The sequence below is a fragment of the Perognathus longimembris genome, chromosome 3 (genome assembly GCF_023159225.1).
Source record: "Perognathus longimembris pacificus isolate PPM17 chromosome 3, ASM2315922v1, whole genome shotgun sequence".
Classification (NCBI taxonomy): domain Eukaryota; kingdom Metazoa; phylum Chordata; class Mammalia; order Rodentia; family Heteromyidae; genus Perognathus; species Perognathus longimembris.
In genome coordinates, this window is record NC_063163.1 from 68,710,849 (window position 1) to 68,728,148 (window position 17,300).

A 17,300-nucleotide genomic window follows, 5' to 3' on the forward strand; every position below is an offset into this window, starting at 1 on the left:
CTGTTACAACCTTATACGCAATTCTTGTTTTTATATTAAGTTCTATTAGGACTGGCTTTCTCTATGAACCCCTTTGATTCACTCGTATTAAGCTGGGATATCCTCTATCCAATAACCAGGAGTCAATGGAACCTGGAGGTCCAGGCAGTAAGTCCGGAGGGTAAGTTGGAGGTAGTAAAGAGAATAGAGTAAAGTGTATTGGGGGTGGTGGTGGTGATTTTGGTTTAGTTTCAGTGACGTGGAAATGTGGAGAAGAGTAGAATCAGTAGAAAGAACATTCATAAAATGACAGACACTGGAGAGTTAGCAGAAAAGGGTGTAGGTGTTATTTATAGGAAAGTAATTTTTATAGGAAGAGGACGCAACGAGAGAAATGAAGTAAAAAAACTGGAAGACAGATACACAAAACAGAGAAAAATTATTTAACAAGGAAGTATAAGTAAATAAAAAGGAAAATAACAGAAAAGGAACAAACCTAGCAAATAAACAAACACAAAAAAAAACTTGATAAAACAAACCAGTAAAAATGGAAAACAAACAAACAAAAAAAACCAAAAAAAAACAGCCAATGATGTTTCAGGTGTGAAAAAATTAAAGAGAAAATTTAAAAGAAAAGTTAAAAAAAATGTTTGAAAAGAAAAAGAAACCAGTCTCTCGTTTCCCTGCAATGGACTGCAGTCTATTTTCCTGATTGGCTGGTTTGACTTGATTTCAGTTGGCAAGGGGTGGTTCTGTTCTGACTTTCTCCCCTGTTGGTGCAATCGTGGGTCTCTGAGGTTCGCACAGCTTGCAGGCAGGCCTTGGGCGTCCTCTGTAGATGGGGACGTGGGCAGTCACAGGAACTGTGGCTCCTCTGTCTGCTGTGGGGCCGCTGCCTTTGATGCCTGGACTTGACTAGACTGTGAACTCAGCAGAGCATGGCGCCTCTAGCCTGTTTTGCTCCACTAAGAGTTGCTTGCCTGAGGGAGGCGGCCTCCTTGGCATAGGTAGCTATGGAATGCAGCTCCGTTTTGGGCTGGGAATTAGTTTCCTCTGTGACGGGACCGTTTAGCTGTCCCCAGAACTGTTTGTTCCTCCGTGTGTTGTTTCCGCGCCCCTGGTAGCTGCTCGCAGCTTTTGCTTTAAGTTTAGAAGTTCCGGCGGGCAGGGCGGGGCTTCTCTGGCTAGGCCCCGGACTCTCCTCCCACCAGGGCAGGGGGCGTTCTTCTGGGCGGAGCTGGTTCTCACTGATTCCGCCCCTCCTGCCCTTTTCAAAGATGGCTTTTTTGACTTCGCTTTCCCCAGGCCCGCTTCAGTTCCAGTCTGGTCTGACCCTATGCCAGTGGCAAAGATGGCGCTTTGCTCTGGCGGTGGGGACAGGGATGCCTTCCAGAAGCTGGACTGTGGGCACAAGCGAGAATAATTTTTTTTTTTTTTTGCGGGGTACTCACGCAGTCTCTGCGATGTCAGGTCCTCCGTGCTCAGCTGCCGTCTGGAGTATTTCTCGCTTTAGCTGCGCGGAGTGCTGGGGGCTGTGCCCTGCACTGTGCCGGAGCCGGTGCTGGCGCGGCGGCGGGACGCCACCCGGAGCTCAAAACTGTGTTTTCAGACCAGCAAAGTCGATTTTTCCTTCCTGTAGAGAATCCCTGTACTGTTAGAACTTACTTTGGCTGTCTTTCTCGGAGAAACAGTTTCTATGAGGTGAGAAAACTACGATATCAGAGGGAGCTCTGCAGGGCACAGCCGCAGCTACTGCTTTTCTTCCCTAAATCCGGAAACTGGTATTTGGTACTCATTCTCCAAAGATGACTCAGAAAAACTTTACAGCCTTTCCTGTGATCTGGCCACGCGGTGTCTCACCGACTTACCTTTCTCTGTGTGGCACAGAGACACGACAAACCCTCTTGAATGCAGGTGTATTTGTACACACACAAACAGCGATCCCAAACACACACCAACCGCCTCACTGGCCCCTCTTCTGGGCTCTCTAAAATAGCTTTAATCAAATTACCATCTCAAAGTTTACAAACCTAAAAGAAGGAGAGAGTAAAATTAAAATGCAAAAAAATAATGCCCATGAGAAAATTCTAAAACGCACACCAGAAAGTTCCTGGTACCCATGTGGAGTAGGGAGACAGACTAAAAGGAGAAGAGTGGGATGGTTAGAGGAAAGAGTGGGCCCTGGTAGGACAGGTCCCAAACGGGACCCATATACACATCACATTTCAGCTTGTAGGTAGGAACCCGGCCTCCACGGCTTGCCCCCATCCCTGAACCCCACAGCAGGCACAGATGGGTTCCCAGGCTTCCGGCCCCACCATTTATCAAAACGACTTGACAACAAAAGAAGAGACAGGAGGAAAAGTGGGAGGAGCGGAAACCCAAAGTCTTTCAAGGAAGGGGTGTGGTCTCTGCTCACCCCCTCCTCTCCTGCTAGTTTCTACCAGGTCCTGGAGATGACCCCTAGTGAGGTTCCAGACTCTAGAAAGGCCCTGGGAAGTGACTCCATGGAACAAATGTAGGTATGTACTGTGAGCACAGACTGGGCACCTGGCTGCATGCACTGCACCTCCTTCCTCTTGGAACAGCCCCAGAGACAGTGCAAATCCAGCAGAACGTGGCAACCCGCTCCACTAACTGAGAAAAACTCATGTTCCCACAGGCAGGTGCCCCTCCTTTGCTTGCCCCTTCCCTGTCCTCTCCCAGCACAGGTCAGTCGTTGCTTGGTGGTCCATTAAAATCTCAGCTAGCAGTCTCAAGTAACCCAGTCTTCGAGTTTGGTGCTCAGAGGGTAGTGAAGGGCTAAAGAGGAGGTAAGAGAGAGCCTGAAACACATTTCTCCCACCCCCAGGTATCTTCTCAATAGCCTTTCAGTTCTACATGGGGTGAGGTGAGAAGAGAAACATTCAAGAGAATTATCCCCTCAATGACCACCAAGTCTCAGTTTATGTTAGTAGTAGGAACCATTAGGTTAGAAGACTTGGGGAGTCAGGGCACTAAAGAGGATAGCATACTCCTGATATCAGCACGCTGTTAAGCCTTAAGGGATTATTTTAGGAAGGTGGGAATTCTCCACTAGACGTCGTTGCCACCACCACCTCCCGTCTTGAGGACTCTGATAGCCCCAAACTCTGAGGTTCCGCTGACAAAGACTCCAGTTTAGAAGGCATAGCTGTCTCGCCAATACCAAGCAAGGAGGCGCAGATCCCAGGCTTGTGGCCCCTCACAGCATCCTGGGAGCACCGGCACACATTACTCTCACAATTCCTTTTCTGGACACTGAGCATTTCCCCTCTCCCTCTTCATCCTTTTTTTTTTTTTTGTCAGTGCTCTTCTCCATTTCAGGAGTTGCTCCTCTTTCCCCATCCTCAGGTTCCTTCCTCTGTCTTAGGTAAATGAAATATTATTGTAATAGAAAAGAAAAAAACCTTTTATATGACTATATTTTCCTTCTTCCTGTATTCTTCCCTCTGTTCTTCTATTTATCCAATAACTTTCTTTTACATGCCATTAACATTCTTCTTGCCTGCCATCCATCCACTCTTGCCTCAACACATCAATCCATCCATGGTTACATTCTATTCCTTTCTGCATTTAAGAGGTTCAAGTGTTGTGTAAGTTTACTAAAATCCCAATGAGAAGAAATCAGCAAGGAATACAAAATATTTTGCTAAAGTACTAAAATCAGATATTGTCCCAGGAACTTCACATCACATAATAGAGATTCAGTATTTTACTCAATAATGTAAATGCAAAACTATTAACGGAATTCTTACAATAAATAAGAAACATAGACAAACACTCAAAAGAAACTGGGGAGTATTTTGACTATATCATGATTAATATGTTGAAGAAGTTGGAAATTAGTTACATTTTCAATTGCTAAACAGTATGCCCACAACAAAAGAAAAGGTACACAATGTATTTTGCAAAACATTGTTATATTTTCAACTAAAAATTAATTAATAGAAAGCTATAGTCAGAGACAAAGTCATTTCTTTATTAGAAATGTAAATGTGAGAAGAGGTTCAAAGTCAGCCTGGGCAGGAAAGTCCAAGAGAGCCTTCTTTACAATTAAAAACCAAAAAGCTAGAAATAGAGCTATAGTTCAAGTGGTAAAGCAGTCTTCAGTGACAAAAGTAAGAGGCAGTTTAGATTCTGAATAAAACCATGCACAAATGACTTTAATATCAGAAGAAATATTTAATGTACAGTAGATGAGACAAGACAGGAGTACAATTGTGTCTATATGCCTTTAAAATGTGATTCTGTAAAAATAGTATAGAACCCACTATGTCAACCAATTTGAAATGGTTTCCTTATAAAATTAAGAGTCTTAAAATGTGACAGATAAAAATGTTGATGTTTCAACCAGTTGTAAGAAGTGATAACATTACAATAAATAATCTTAGATCTTTATAAGTTCAAAATTGTCTATATCAAATTAATAAAGAGTGACTAAACAACAGTAAACTCAAAAGTAAACCCATGCATGAAGGAGTAAACTATGATACATTGCACATTTTACACTTAAGAGAAAAGTGAAAAAAATGTATAAATTGTAATCTTAAAACTAATCATGTTTTCAAAGCATATATAAGTAATTCCTAAAGCTATATAAGGGAATCAGGGCATGGGCACAAGGGAGGGAGAACAGAGAAGGAGACAGGACACAGAGAGGACAAAGAGAAATACAGAGAGAGGCATCGAGAAGGGTCCTACAAAGATCTTCAAAAGTATTGTAAAAGGTGAATGTGTGAATAGAAATGTACAAGTATTGACCTAACCATCTCTGCATGATATTAAAAGACAAAAATTTGTGAAGAGGAAAATATTAATGATATATATTAGGGGACTTTACAAAATTGTTGTGTACTTAAAAATTTAGAAAAGTAATTGCCAAAGACAATAGTGAAAAGACAATAGAAAGAGAGGACAGTAGAATTAAGCACAGACTAAATCAGAGGAATCAAAAATATAAAAAGTATTCCAGTTAAAATGGTGACCTACAACACTTCTGACTACCAATACTACAAAATGCACAATAGGTTCTTATCCATCGTAAAAATCCCATAATATTACACGAAGTGTAATCTAAATACTTGTGGACTTAGATTAGACTTTGTATATACTAATCAAACCAGAGAGTTTAATCTTAAGAATGCATATTTCTCCTACTATGTTGTTTAACCACAAAACCATGCAGAGAATTTTTATTTGTCATGAAGAAAATGATGTAGCACTTTGGGGCAAAAATGCAACCCAGGAGCCCTACACCAGAGGCCAAGATGGAGAAGACCTCCACAGCCACCATCACCTTTCCCTTGGCACTGTGGTAGACAGGCAGGAAGGTGACCCACACACTGCAGAACACTAGCATGCTAAATGTGAGGAACTTGGCCTCATTGAAGGTGTCAGGCAGGTTCCTGGCCAGAAAGGCTACAGTAAAGCTGGCCAGGGCCAGGGAGCCCAGGTATGCTAGGACACAGTAGAAGGCAGTGAGGGAGCCCTTATTGCACAGGATGATGATGTGGCCATGTTCAGAGTGTGTATCTGTGTCAATGAAGGGAGGAGAGGTTCCCAGCCAGAGTCCACATAGAGTCACTTGGATGAGGGTGCAGATGGGGATGATGAATTTTGGAGCCCCCGATACCAGCAGCCACCTCATCATTCTCCCTGGAGAAGTGGCCTTGAAAGCAAGAACGACAGTCACCGTTTTGGCCAACACTGTGGAAACAGCCACAGTGAAGACAACCCCAAACGTGATCTGCTGCAGGATGCAGGTGACTGTGTTAGGACGTCCAAGAAAAAGCAAGGAACAAAGGAAACAGAAGATGAGGGAGATGAGCAAGTTGTAGCTGAGAGCCCTGTTATTGGCCTTGACAATGGCAGTGTCTTGGTGTTTCACAAATATCCCAAGCACAACAGTAGTTAGCATAGAGAAGCAAAGAGCCATGCAGGCCAGAGCCATGCCTAAGGGATCTCCAAATGCCAGGAAGCTTGCAGCTCTCAGAAGGCACTGATTTCTCTCTAAGTTGGCATACTGATGATCTGGACACTTGACACACTGGTCCATATCTAGTGAAAAATGTACATTACCATTAGACCTTGTTATGAAATTCTTTTCCTTCACAGAATTTAGGAAATTGTTCACTTAGGTGTAATCTTCAAATACCAGTATTTACTATCATAAATAAAAAGTAGTCAAGAGAAGGGGAATATCAAAATGGAGAGACAAAGGTTAAAAGATGAATGAATTCAATGGCCATACTTACAAAACTACATACTGTAAACCAACTGTACAAATTGGAGGAGGAGGGAAAGGAACTAGGGAGGGGAATAAGCAGGAGAAAAATGAGAGAGCATGTAACAAGTTTGTTAAGAAGTGTACTCACTGCCTTACATATGACAATGAACAAATCAATTAAAAAAGAAAAGTATATGTTTCTTTTCTAAGCCACAAGTGCCTCCCATTTCCATCTTCTTATTTATTCAGGCTTTCTTCAATTTTTTCCTGCAGTGTTTATCACATGCCTTGACAATGTGACAGTTGTGGTATTTTAATATTCTAATCAAAATTTTCTATACTTTTTTGTAACTCTTAATAACAGAATTTTGCACAATTCTTCAATTCTATTGAAAATTGTAATTATGTGGTTTACACTTTCCTACATTTCTCTGTAAAACATTAATTCATCCTTGTGGCATATTATTCATGAGTTCATCTCATTGCATTTGTCTCATCTACTCACTTGTGACATTGTAGGAACTCATTGTCCACTCCTGGACACTCTATAGTCATGCTTACTTCTAAAATGGAATCCACCTTTCTGATTACATGCCTTGTTACAAGACCAGTTCTGGGCAATGAGAAGTAAAGGTATGCCAGAACTGTTTTCTGTGTGGGTAAAATATAACCTTTGAGATGAACACTTTCCTTAGTAAGACTTATGTTTAATTTCATGTTAGAGTTTACCCTTGTCCTAATGATTAGTGATAAGAAAGATTCCTGGAGATAACTTTGCCATGATGTATCATATTGCAACTAGCAATACCTGTCAAATCTAAATTATTCACAGAGAGAAGAAAATGGCCTTTGTAATCCTAATACACATTTTTTTTTTTGGTTTGGATTGAGGAAAATTTGGGAGAGAGCAAGAGTTTCTTCAAGTTATGGGCTTACCTGTTCCATTAGCAATCTCATTCTCTGAGCAAAGGGTACAATCAAAGCAACAGGCAGCTTTTCCCTCCTGAGGAGACTTCCTGAATCCAGGAACACAACTCTCAGTGCAGACAGAGTGAGGAGTCTGAGGAAAATCAGGACTGTGTTAGTAACTGTTGTGACTTACACTTAACGCTCCAAAATATCCATTGTTTAAATGATGGGATCTTTAAACATGGTTACTATGCAAGTAATTGCAGTTGATTGATTTAATTCAGTTATATATTTCATGATTCCAAAAGGCTTATGTGGTGCAACCTTGATTTCTAGTCTCTTGAATTATCGCAAAGTATAGGATTTTTAAAAGATGGAAACCAGTGGTGAGAAAGTAATTCATAGTGAACTGCCATATGGGATTTCTTTGAACTTATATCCTTATAGCTTGTCTCTTACTCATCTGTGACATGAGTAAGAAAGGAAACCTCCTTTTTATAGTGTTATGTGAACACCAGGCATATGGCATCTTCCTCTTTGTTTTTCAGTAGCCAGGAGGTGAGAATCTTCTCTCACAGCTGCCTTCAAGGACTTCTTTCACAAAAGATGGTTAAGTAGCAGCTTAATTAGCAATTGAATGTACCACCACAGAAAGGAGAAAAATGAACATCCAAACCAAAAAAAAGTACTTATTGATTCACTCATCAAGTACTTTTTTGCTGTGTTAGAAACCCAGTGAGAAGAATATAATTTATATTTTCTGACAATCTTCTAAAGCAACATTTAGAAAGCCATTTAACTGTTTTAATTCTGATCCTGGGGAGTTAGCTCAAGTTCTGGATTCAAGCTGTTTTGCTCAACGTTAACAGCTACTTGAATCATAGCTTTACTCCAGATTTTTTCTGGTTAATTGGAGATAACAGACTTCCCTGTTTATGCTGATTTAAATCATGATATTCAGATCTCAGCTATGTCAGTCACTAGGATGATGAGACAAAGTTACTGGCACTCAGGCAGATATAAATTGAAAGGGAGACTTTGCTTATTTGGGTATTCTTAAACTTATTAGGATTAGTTCCAACCCACCTCTGTAACTCCAATGGACCACTCCACCATATCTTTAGATAAAGACAGTTGATTGCCATGTAGAGAATATGGAGAAAACTTTCCTATTTTCACAGTAAGTTCAAGACCTTCTGGAAAATTCCAAATATTCAGAATGTCATACTCTGGATGCAATTTCTTTTTCTCATCCAAAATCACTTGGTCTCCAGTAGAACTGTGAAACTGAATGTTCTTCAGAAAAGGGTGCAGCTAAAAGACAGACATCATCTTATAGTGAAATACATACCAGGGTTAAGACCAAAGACCTGAACTGAGAAAAGCTCTTGATTACCTTTAGTCTGTGATTCTGAATTCAAGAATAGCACAGACACCTAAGGAAGTATCCCAGAACAAAATGTATGGAGGAATAAAAGTAATATTTTTGGAAAGTAATCTTTCCTGATCACTCTTTAAAGGACTAGAATGCTTTTCACTTTAAGGGAAACCATTTTGCTATAGCTTGCCACAGCCACTATTTTTATAATTATCTATAGTTTGAGCTTGCTAAGTTTGTAATGCCAAAGTTGGATGAAACCATGTACTTATGAAAAATATGGATAAATTGGTTTAGCAGGCCATCCTTTGCTATGACTGAAGTAACTGGTAGGGAAAAGCTGAATTGATAGTTTTCCAAACACTAGGTATGAACACGTTGAGGTTCGCAGTAACTATAGGAATTCATAGCAATATCCCCAGTGGTGGCTCAAGAATGTAATCCAAGGTAGTAAAGATGCACAGAGCAGAGGATCATGTTTTGAAGCTAGCTAGGGAAGAAAAGTGTGAGAAACTTTTCTCCAATAAAGTATTCAGAAGAATCTGGAATTAGTGATGTGCTTAAGTGGTTGAGCGCAAGCCTTGAGCACAAATAGACTCAGGAACATTGCCAAGGCCCTGAGTTCAAGTCCTTGGAGAGACAAAAATAATATATAGAAATATGGCATATATTGTATCCTTGTTACTGTTCTGTTGTTTCCTTAAGAGAACATGAACACATGTCTGGAGTACCTCAAAGAATTTTAAACTTAAAGAACTTGCTAGAGTTTTGAAAAGCACTTGAAATACTTAATTTTAATATTAATTTGCATTTATTCAATTTTGTACGTACAGAAGTTTTTATTAATAGAAAGGAAAGTGCTTAACATTTGTGAAAATTACTTTAAATACTGAAATATACATTTACATTAATATCAGAAATCAAAATTTGTATGGCATATGAATACAAACACATATATAAATGTGTACACACATCCACACACACAGCATATATTCATGTAAGAAGAAATATTTAATTTCTTTTTTTTTCTATATATGTGATGCTGAGGAATTGAACCCAGGGCTTCATGTATACAAGGCAAGTAAGTACTTTACCACTAGGCCATATTCCCAGCCCAGAAATATTTAATTTCATATGCCAAGAACCCCCTCTTGCATGTGACATTCGTTCCTCATGGTACATTTTCTAACATAAGAAATTACCTGTGCAGGAAAAATCCCTGTTCCCTTTCTATTTCCAATTGTTTGAATTTCTGTTTGATGAAGGAGCAGCTCATGGAGAGCATGGGCCACAGCATACACAGCATTGTAGATATTGTAACTGTCTCCAGACATGGCCATGTCAAAAATGTGCCCATGCAGCCAATCCAAGGAGGAATCATGAGGACAGTTGTCCCATGTTACACAGTCAGACTCAGGATCTGAGCAATTGAAAGAAAGAAACCACAGCCGCGCTAGGAAAAAGTCTTCTGGGTATTTGGATGGATTAACTGCCTTGACAAAATCTGTGAATCCAGAAACATCTACATGATGGTGTCTAAAAATAAACGGTACGTGCAATGAGCCTAGCATGAAATATCTCCTTTTCAGGGTGAAATCCCACTCTGAATTCATGATAAAAACTTTTCCTTGAATGAAAATTTGCTCAGTAATCGTCCTTAAAACTTTTAGTAAATCATTATCACCATATATGACGAGGACACTTGCTGAAGATTTATTCATCTCATTATAAATTCTCATGATATTTTGTAAATGTCCCAAATCTTGGCTTGAGAACACTAGCTCGTAGGCTACACAAATTCTGTTCTTGATCATCTCCTCTTTAACTTCAGCAAGAATCCACAAAACATTCTCATCTTTTGAGGTCAACAATCCCACCCAGCTCCAACTGAAATGAAGCAGTAGTGAGACCATGGCAATGCCTATTGATGTGTCCTTTGAGGCCATCTGATAGAGAGCAGGAAACTTGTTATGGTCATTCAGGGCATAATCAAAAGTCCCAATGGTAAACTAAAGGGAAAAATTGGATGCTCCATGAATTAGAATATTGCCATGCATCACAATTTCAATTTGAATTATATTAAGACCTAGTTGAAGTTGGCAGAATCTAGTTTTCCTATAGCTCTTGAAAATATTCATTTTAATAGTTGCTCAACATATAAAATTTTTCATTAAATGTCTCTTTATCTTTGCCACTAATTCCATTAACTCTTCACAGCTATATTAACCCCACCCACTTCCCAACTTTCCTAGTTCAATCATCATATATGTATGCCTAATACATATATGATGTTTAACACATATAATATAATACAACATAATATTAGTATTATGTTGTTTTAACCATCCATCCATTCCCTACTCATTCGCCTATGACCAGACACCCTATGACAAGGTATGCTTCATTTTTCTGGGGTTCGGGTTTTGTATTGTAGATCTGAAATTACACCACCAAGTATACCATAGTTTAGTCAGATAGATCATTTATGCATGTAAATGGTCATGTTACTATTACATATTTGTTTCATATTTCATATTAATATTTTAGATCTAACTTTCACATATGAGAAGACACATTTACACCTTGTCATTCTGAGCCTGATTTAATTCATTCAACATAACAGCTTTCCTCTGCATGTGTGTGTGAGTGCACGTGTGTGTAAGTGCATTCCAGTAAAGGGTCACAACTTATGGCTTCTTGCACTACATTGACTTTTTCCCTCAAGACTTGTGCTCTACCACTTGAGCCACACATTCACTTTTACTTTCTGCTGGTTCATTGGAGACGCAAGTTTCCCAAGTAACTAGGATTACAGGTGTGAGCCATCAGTACCCTGATCAACATATCTTCACACTACAAAGTCATTTTCCATTTTCTGATTTATTAAAGAAAATTATTGATAATTATTGAAACAATTATCCATTTGTCTGCTCAAACTCTTCCATTTCATTTTCAAAACAGTGGAAATACCTTTGAGTACTTCCTTTTTGAAACCACAAAATTTGAGAGGTTCATAAATCCAGCCTCTTATCATTCTCTTCTAGCACCTGACATTGCACTAAATGAGACATTTTTATATATTTTCACATCTCTCATGCTCACCTGTGGAAATTTGTACAGTTCCAGCAATGTCCCAATATTGTAAGATGTCACTGCTGATGGTCCTGTAAGTACTGCCATAGTCTTGCTCTCTGTCCTACAGAAGTAGTTTGGAATCCTGTACTTCCCAAAGAGCCAAAGGAAGGGCTTCGTAAACATTATCCAACCTCCGAATTGAACATCATAGACATCAAATCCCAGAGTCAAGTTGTGTAAAAGAAAAGGGTTTTTGTTGATCTCCTCAACAGCAAAAGCCAAGGTCAAAATGAACTGGTAATCCTTGAAGATCCTGAATAATGAGCATAGAAATTGAATCACTTTTCAAAATTTATAACTTTGATGTAATTATCCCCTCGATGCTCGTGGCTCACACCTGTAATCCTACCTACTGTGGAGGTTGAGATCTGAGAATTATGGTTGGAAGACAGGCCAAGTTCATTTCTTTGAGATTCTTATATCCAATTAACCATCAAAACACCCGAAGTTGAAGTATGGCTCAAATGCTAGACACATAGCCTTGAGCAAAAAAATCTAAGCAAGAGCTTGATATCCTTAATTGAAGCCCAGGTACCACTACAAAATAAATAAATATAAATAAGTAAATAAATATGTAATTATCAAAATGTATACTTGACTTATATAAGCTTACTATGTACTATAAAATATATAAAGCAAGTACAAAAATATAATGTATACACTTAAATGTACAAATATTTGTTAATATTTAAGGAATTTGAAATATTTTACCTATGACATTTTAACATTGCATATTAAATAATGGAACATGACAGTATAATTAATATTAAATAATATACTGTAGTATATTTCACTGTATTTTAGTATGTAGTGTAGTTTGGATGTATTTTAATGTATTCCAAGTCATTATAAATACTTGAAAATTATCATATGCATAAAATATATGTATACTGTATAGCATTATTAGATATATGCTCTTTTACATATTATATTTGTAAGTTCCTTGAAATTAATACTTTCTATGTTCATTTGGCAATCTTCTGTTTCTGGAGAATGCTCCAGAACACCTGTCTTTACAGCAGCAGGGCAGAAAGACAAGCCACAGTAATTCATGAACTGTTAGGTCATCAAGTTACTCAACAAATCTTCCCAAAGCTACTTTCACAGTGTCGGGAGCCAAACTTGCAGCTAAATTCCTTCTGACCTCTGGCTGTGTTGTTATCACCAGGATATGCTAGATGCAAGGACATTTGTTTGCTAGCATTTGTTCACAGCCACTATCTGGAATTGCTTTGCTATGTCCGCCTTGCTATGTCTGCTGGAGTACATTCCTATGTTAATCGACCTCATCCTGTATTTACTGTAATCAGATGTTGCAAACTTCAAAGCCTCTCTGTGTTCTTGAATTTTAGCAACCCTATGCTATTCCCTGGTTCCAAAACTGCATATAAACTGGAAGTTAAGAATAAACTGGGCTGCAGTCTTTGAGTTACAATCTGAGGCTGCAGACCTCCCATACCCCATCTTTGCCTCTTGTCTTTTTTTTTTTTTGTCTTGTATTTTTCCTTTTCCTTAATCCTTGCCCCCCCCCCCCCCCCCCCCCCAATTCAGGACTCCCTTTTCACTGCCAGCTGGATTGGCAGATCACAGTGTGTGGAAATGCATGTAAAATAGCATTTCATACTTTGATGCACCAAGAGTTGAAGGGAACATCATAGAACCAGCTCTTGTGAAGATTGTTTTATTGCTACTCAAAATTCAATTGTGCTCTCTTTACAAGGGCTTCCTCTACCAAATGTTTTTCTTGCTTGGCGGAAGGGAGACTTGTTAGTGGAAAGATGAGTCTGTCCAAGAACCTCACTTCTATATTGCCTTTTTGATAGGATGTTTGATACATACCAATTGAGTGTAATGGATATATTTATGTTATTTTGAGAGAAATTGTGCAAATTATGTCACAATATGCTTCTATTTTCCTTTTTGTGTGTATGTCTCAGTACTGGGACTTGAACTCAGGGTCTTGTACTCATGTTTGGCTCTTTCATTCAAGGATGACACCCTACCACTTGAGCTACAGCTCCATTTCTGGCCTTATTTTTTGTAGTTGAACAGCAGTAAGAGTCTCTTGAACCTACCTACCTAGAGTGGTTTTGAACCATGATCCTCAACTCTGGAAGAGCTAAGATTAAAGGCGTGAGGCACTGGTTTGCAGGCTAGAAATAAGCCTTTTAAGTAGTTACTTTCTTATGGCCTACCTATCTACCTCTGCCCGAAAGATAGATGGATTTCACTCTGTGCGTTACTTTCTTTTTTTTTCTTCTCAAATTTTTATTATCAAACTGATGTACAGAGAGGTTACAGTTTCATACGTTAGGCATTGGATACCTTTCTTGTACTGTTTGTTACCTTGTCCCTCATACCCCCCTCCCTCCCTCCCCTTTCCCTTCCCCCACCCCCGGAGGTGTTCAGTTCACTTACACCAAACAGTTTTGCAAGTATTGCTTTTGTAGTTGTTTCTCTTTTTTTACCCTGTGTCTCTCAAATTTGGTATTCCCTTTGAATTTCCTACTTCTAATACCAGTAAACACGGTTTCCAATATACTCAGATAAGATTACAGAGATAGTGTAGGTACAACCACAGGAAGGTGATACAAGAACATCATCAATAATAGAAGCTACAGATACACATAGGACGTTGAAAGTAGTAACAACTGTGATATAACAATTGTTTCCATAACATGGAGTTCATTTCACTTAGCATCATCTTATGTGTTCATAAGGGTATAGCTATTGGGCCTTGTGATGCTCTGCTATGACTTGCCTAAACCTGTACTAATTATTCCCAATAAGGGAGACCATAGAGTCCATGTTTCTTTGGGTCTGGCTCACTTCACTTAGTATAACTTTTTCCAAGTCCTTCCATTTCCTTACAAATGGAACAATGTCATTCTTTCTGATAGAGGCATAAAATTCCATTGTGTATATGTACCACATTTTCCTGATCCATTCGTCTACTGAGGGGCATCTGGGTTGGTTCCAGATTCTCGCTATGACAAATTGTGCTGCGCTGAACATTGTTGTGCTGGTGGCATTACTGTGATTTTGTTTGTGGGCTTTTGGATAGATACCCAAAAGTGGGGCTGCTGGGTCATAGGCGAGTTCTATATTTAACCTTCTGAGGAATCTCCATACTGCTTGCCAGAGTGGCTGAACCAGTTTACATTCCCACCAACAATGGAGTAGGGTTCCCTTTTGGCCACATCCCTGTTAGGATACCGCGTGGCATTCTCCTTTACCGGCTACCTACTTTAAAAACCTAACAATCCCCTCCAACAATTGTTATTATTAGTTTTCTTGATATATGACATTCTTGCTGGGGTGAGATGGAATCTCAATGTTGTTTTGATTTGCATTTCCTTTATGGCCAGTGATGTAGAGCATTTTTTCATATGTCTCTTGGCCCTTCTCATTTCCTCATTAGAGAAGTTTCTTTGTAAGTCTTTAGCCCACTTGATGAGGGGGCTATTGGTGTGCGTTACTTTCATTTTGCTTTTATAAACAAATATATTTTGCCTTTCCTAAGCAACTCATAGATTTTATCATATTTTTACTTATTAATTTTTATATTCATTTATATATTTATCTTTACTGATTAAACTTTAAGGAATATCTTTGTGGTACCTGCTCTGCTATGGTGAATCCCATTCTGGATATAATCCTTGATATTAACTTCTTTATAAAACACTGCATAGATTGGGATTTAAGTTTGAACTACGTATGAAGTAGCTTGATTTTATAACCCAGTACTGATTTTCATCTTGACCAGTCTCTTTGCCTCTATAAGCTTCCTTTCTCTTACAAAGAATCACTGCAGTCTAGGTATTAGAATTAGGAAATTGAGAAGGAATACCAAAATTGAGAGACAAAGGGTAAATTAAGAGAAACAACAACAAAAGCAATACTTGCAAAACTGTATGGTGTAAGCGAACTGAACACCTCAGGTGGGGAAAGGGGGAGGGGGGAGGGGGGTATGAAGGACAAGGTAGCAAACAGTACAAGAAATGTATCCAATGCCTAACGTATGAAACTGTAACCTCTCTGTACATCAGTTTTATAATAAAAAATTTTAAAAAAAACTAAAAAAAAAAAGAAAAAAGAATCACTGCAGTCTAGTCCTTAAGTAACCAGTAATTAATAATACCAGGAAGGTAAACTGTGGCCTGGCACTAATAAATTTCACTAAATAGAAGCTGTTGTTGGTTAATGTCACTTCTATCTGTAATAGGGAGGCCAGATCTGCCCAGTGCCATCAATAGCTGTGGAGGGACTTCAGGTTGACTCCAGCTCAGATAAGAGCAGAAGCCAACTCCATCTCCACTAACCCTCCCCCACCCTATTCAGGGAAGCTCCCCTTTACTGTGTTAAGTTATGTAGATTTTCTACCTGAGGCCTGGGAGCTTCAAGAGAACCTGTGTCCCCCTCTTTATTATGATAAGTTATGTAGATTGACCACCTGAGGCCTGGGAGCTTCAAGGGAACCTGCTATGAGTAGGCATATCTGCCTGCATCATATGAGCCCCGCCAAATCCATGCATCAATTCTAACTAGAATGATAGGTTAGTTCAAATAAATATTATGAGATAGACTGTAACTCTATTGGCCACCTGGGTGCGACCTAGCATGCTCTGTAAGTATTGTATCTTCATTGGTCACCTGTGTGTGACAAGTTTGTCTGTGATGTTTGCCTTATAACCAGGCTGGCAGGCCACATGGACGCGCAGTCCCAGCTCCCGAGTCTGGGCTGCACATGTGCGGGCGGCTCCAGCTCCCGAGTCTGGGCCCTGACCTTGCACTCGTGGTCGGCAGTTTCAGCTCCTGAGTCTGGGCTGCGACCAAGGCCGGTCGGTTCACTTTTTGTTCACTTTTTACTTCCCCAATAAAACTGTTTTTTTGTCATCTTGTAGCTGGAGACTGTGTGGTGGACTCTTGGGGGGACCCCGTTTCATTGTAGTGAACCCCCACTCTACTTCATATTGGTGCATTGGCTGGGAAGAGGCCTTAACCACAATATTTTGTTGGGGAAGATGCCCAGGTGAAGAAAAGGAACCTCCAGAGGTACGAGGTATGTGTAGGGCTGCCTGAGCAGGCCCGTCTTTAGGGCCGCCAAAGTGGGCCCATTCATAAAGGAGCTGCCGTTTGGCGCCCCCCCCCCCCCCCCATAAAGGTGCCGGGGAGTGCACCTTCTGTAGGGCTGCCTGAGCAGGTCCGTTTTTAGGGCCTCCGAAGTGGGCCCATTCGTAAAGGGGCTGCCGAGTGGGCCCCCCCTGTAAAGGTGCCGGGGAGTGCACCTTCTGTAGGGCTGCCTGAGCAGGCCCGTTTTTAGGGCCGCTGAAGTGGGCCCATTCGTAAAGGGGCTGCCGAGTGGGCCGTCTGCAAGAGTGCATTGTTCGTAAAGGCCGTCTGCATGAGTGCACTGGCAGTGAAGGCCGTCTGTGGGGCTGCCAAGTGGGCCCGTCTGTAAGAGTGCACTGGCCGTGAAGGCCGTCTGCATGAGTGCACTGGCCTTGAAGGCCGTCTGTGGGGCTGCCGAGTGGGCCCGTCTGAATCTGAAGGTGCACCGTCTGTAGGCCTAAGACAGAGAGAAGCTGGACGCGGCAGAGCTCTCTAAGGCTGGGGTGGTCGAGGGACACCTTGACTCCCTTCTGGAAGTCC

General features: G+C 40.2%; 1 protein-coding gene across 1 annotated transcript; it reads right to left on the bottom strand.

The window, feature by feature from the left end:
* Positions 1–5,134: 5,134 nt before the first annotated feature.
* On the bottom strand, positions 5,135–17,032 carry LOC125347653 (vomeronasal type-2 receptor 116-like). The gene is made up of 7 exons (XM_048340640.1): positions 16,829–17,032; positions 15,396–15,463; positions 11,616–11,901; positions 9,716–10,522; positions 8,222–8,449; positions 7,163–7,286; positions 5,135–6,057 (listed from the first exon to the last, which is right to left on the bottom strand). The coding sequence occupies exons 1-7, from the start codon at positions 17,030–17,032 to the stop codon at positions 5,135–5,137; spliced, it is 2,640 nt and encodes an 879-aa protein (XP_048196597.1).
* Between the last annotated feature and the right edge of the window lie 268 nt (positions 17,033–17,300).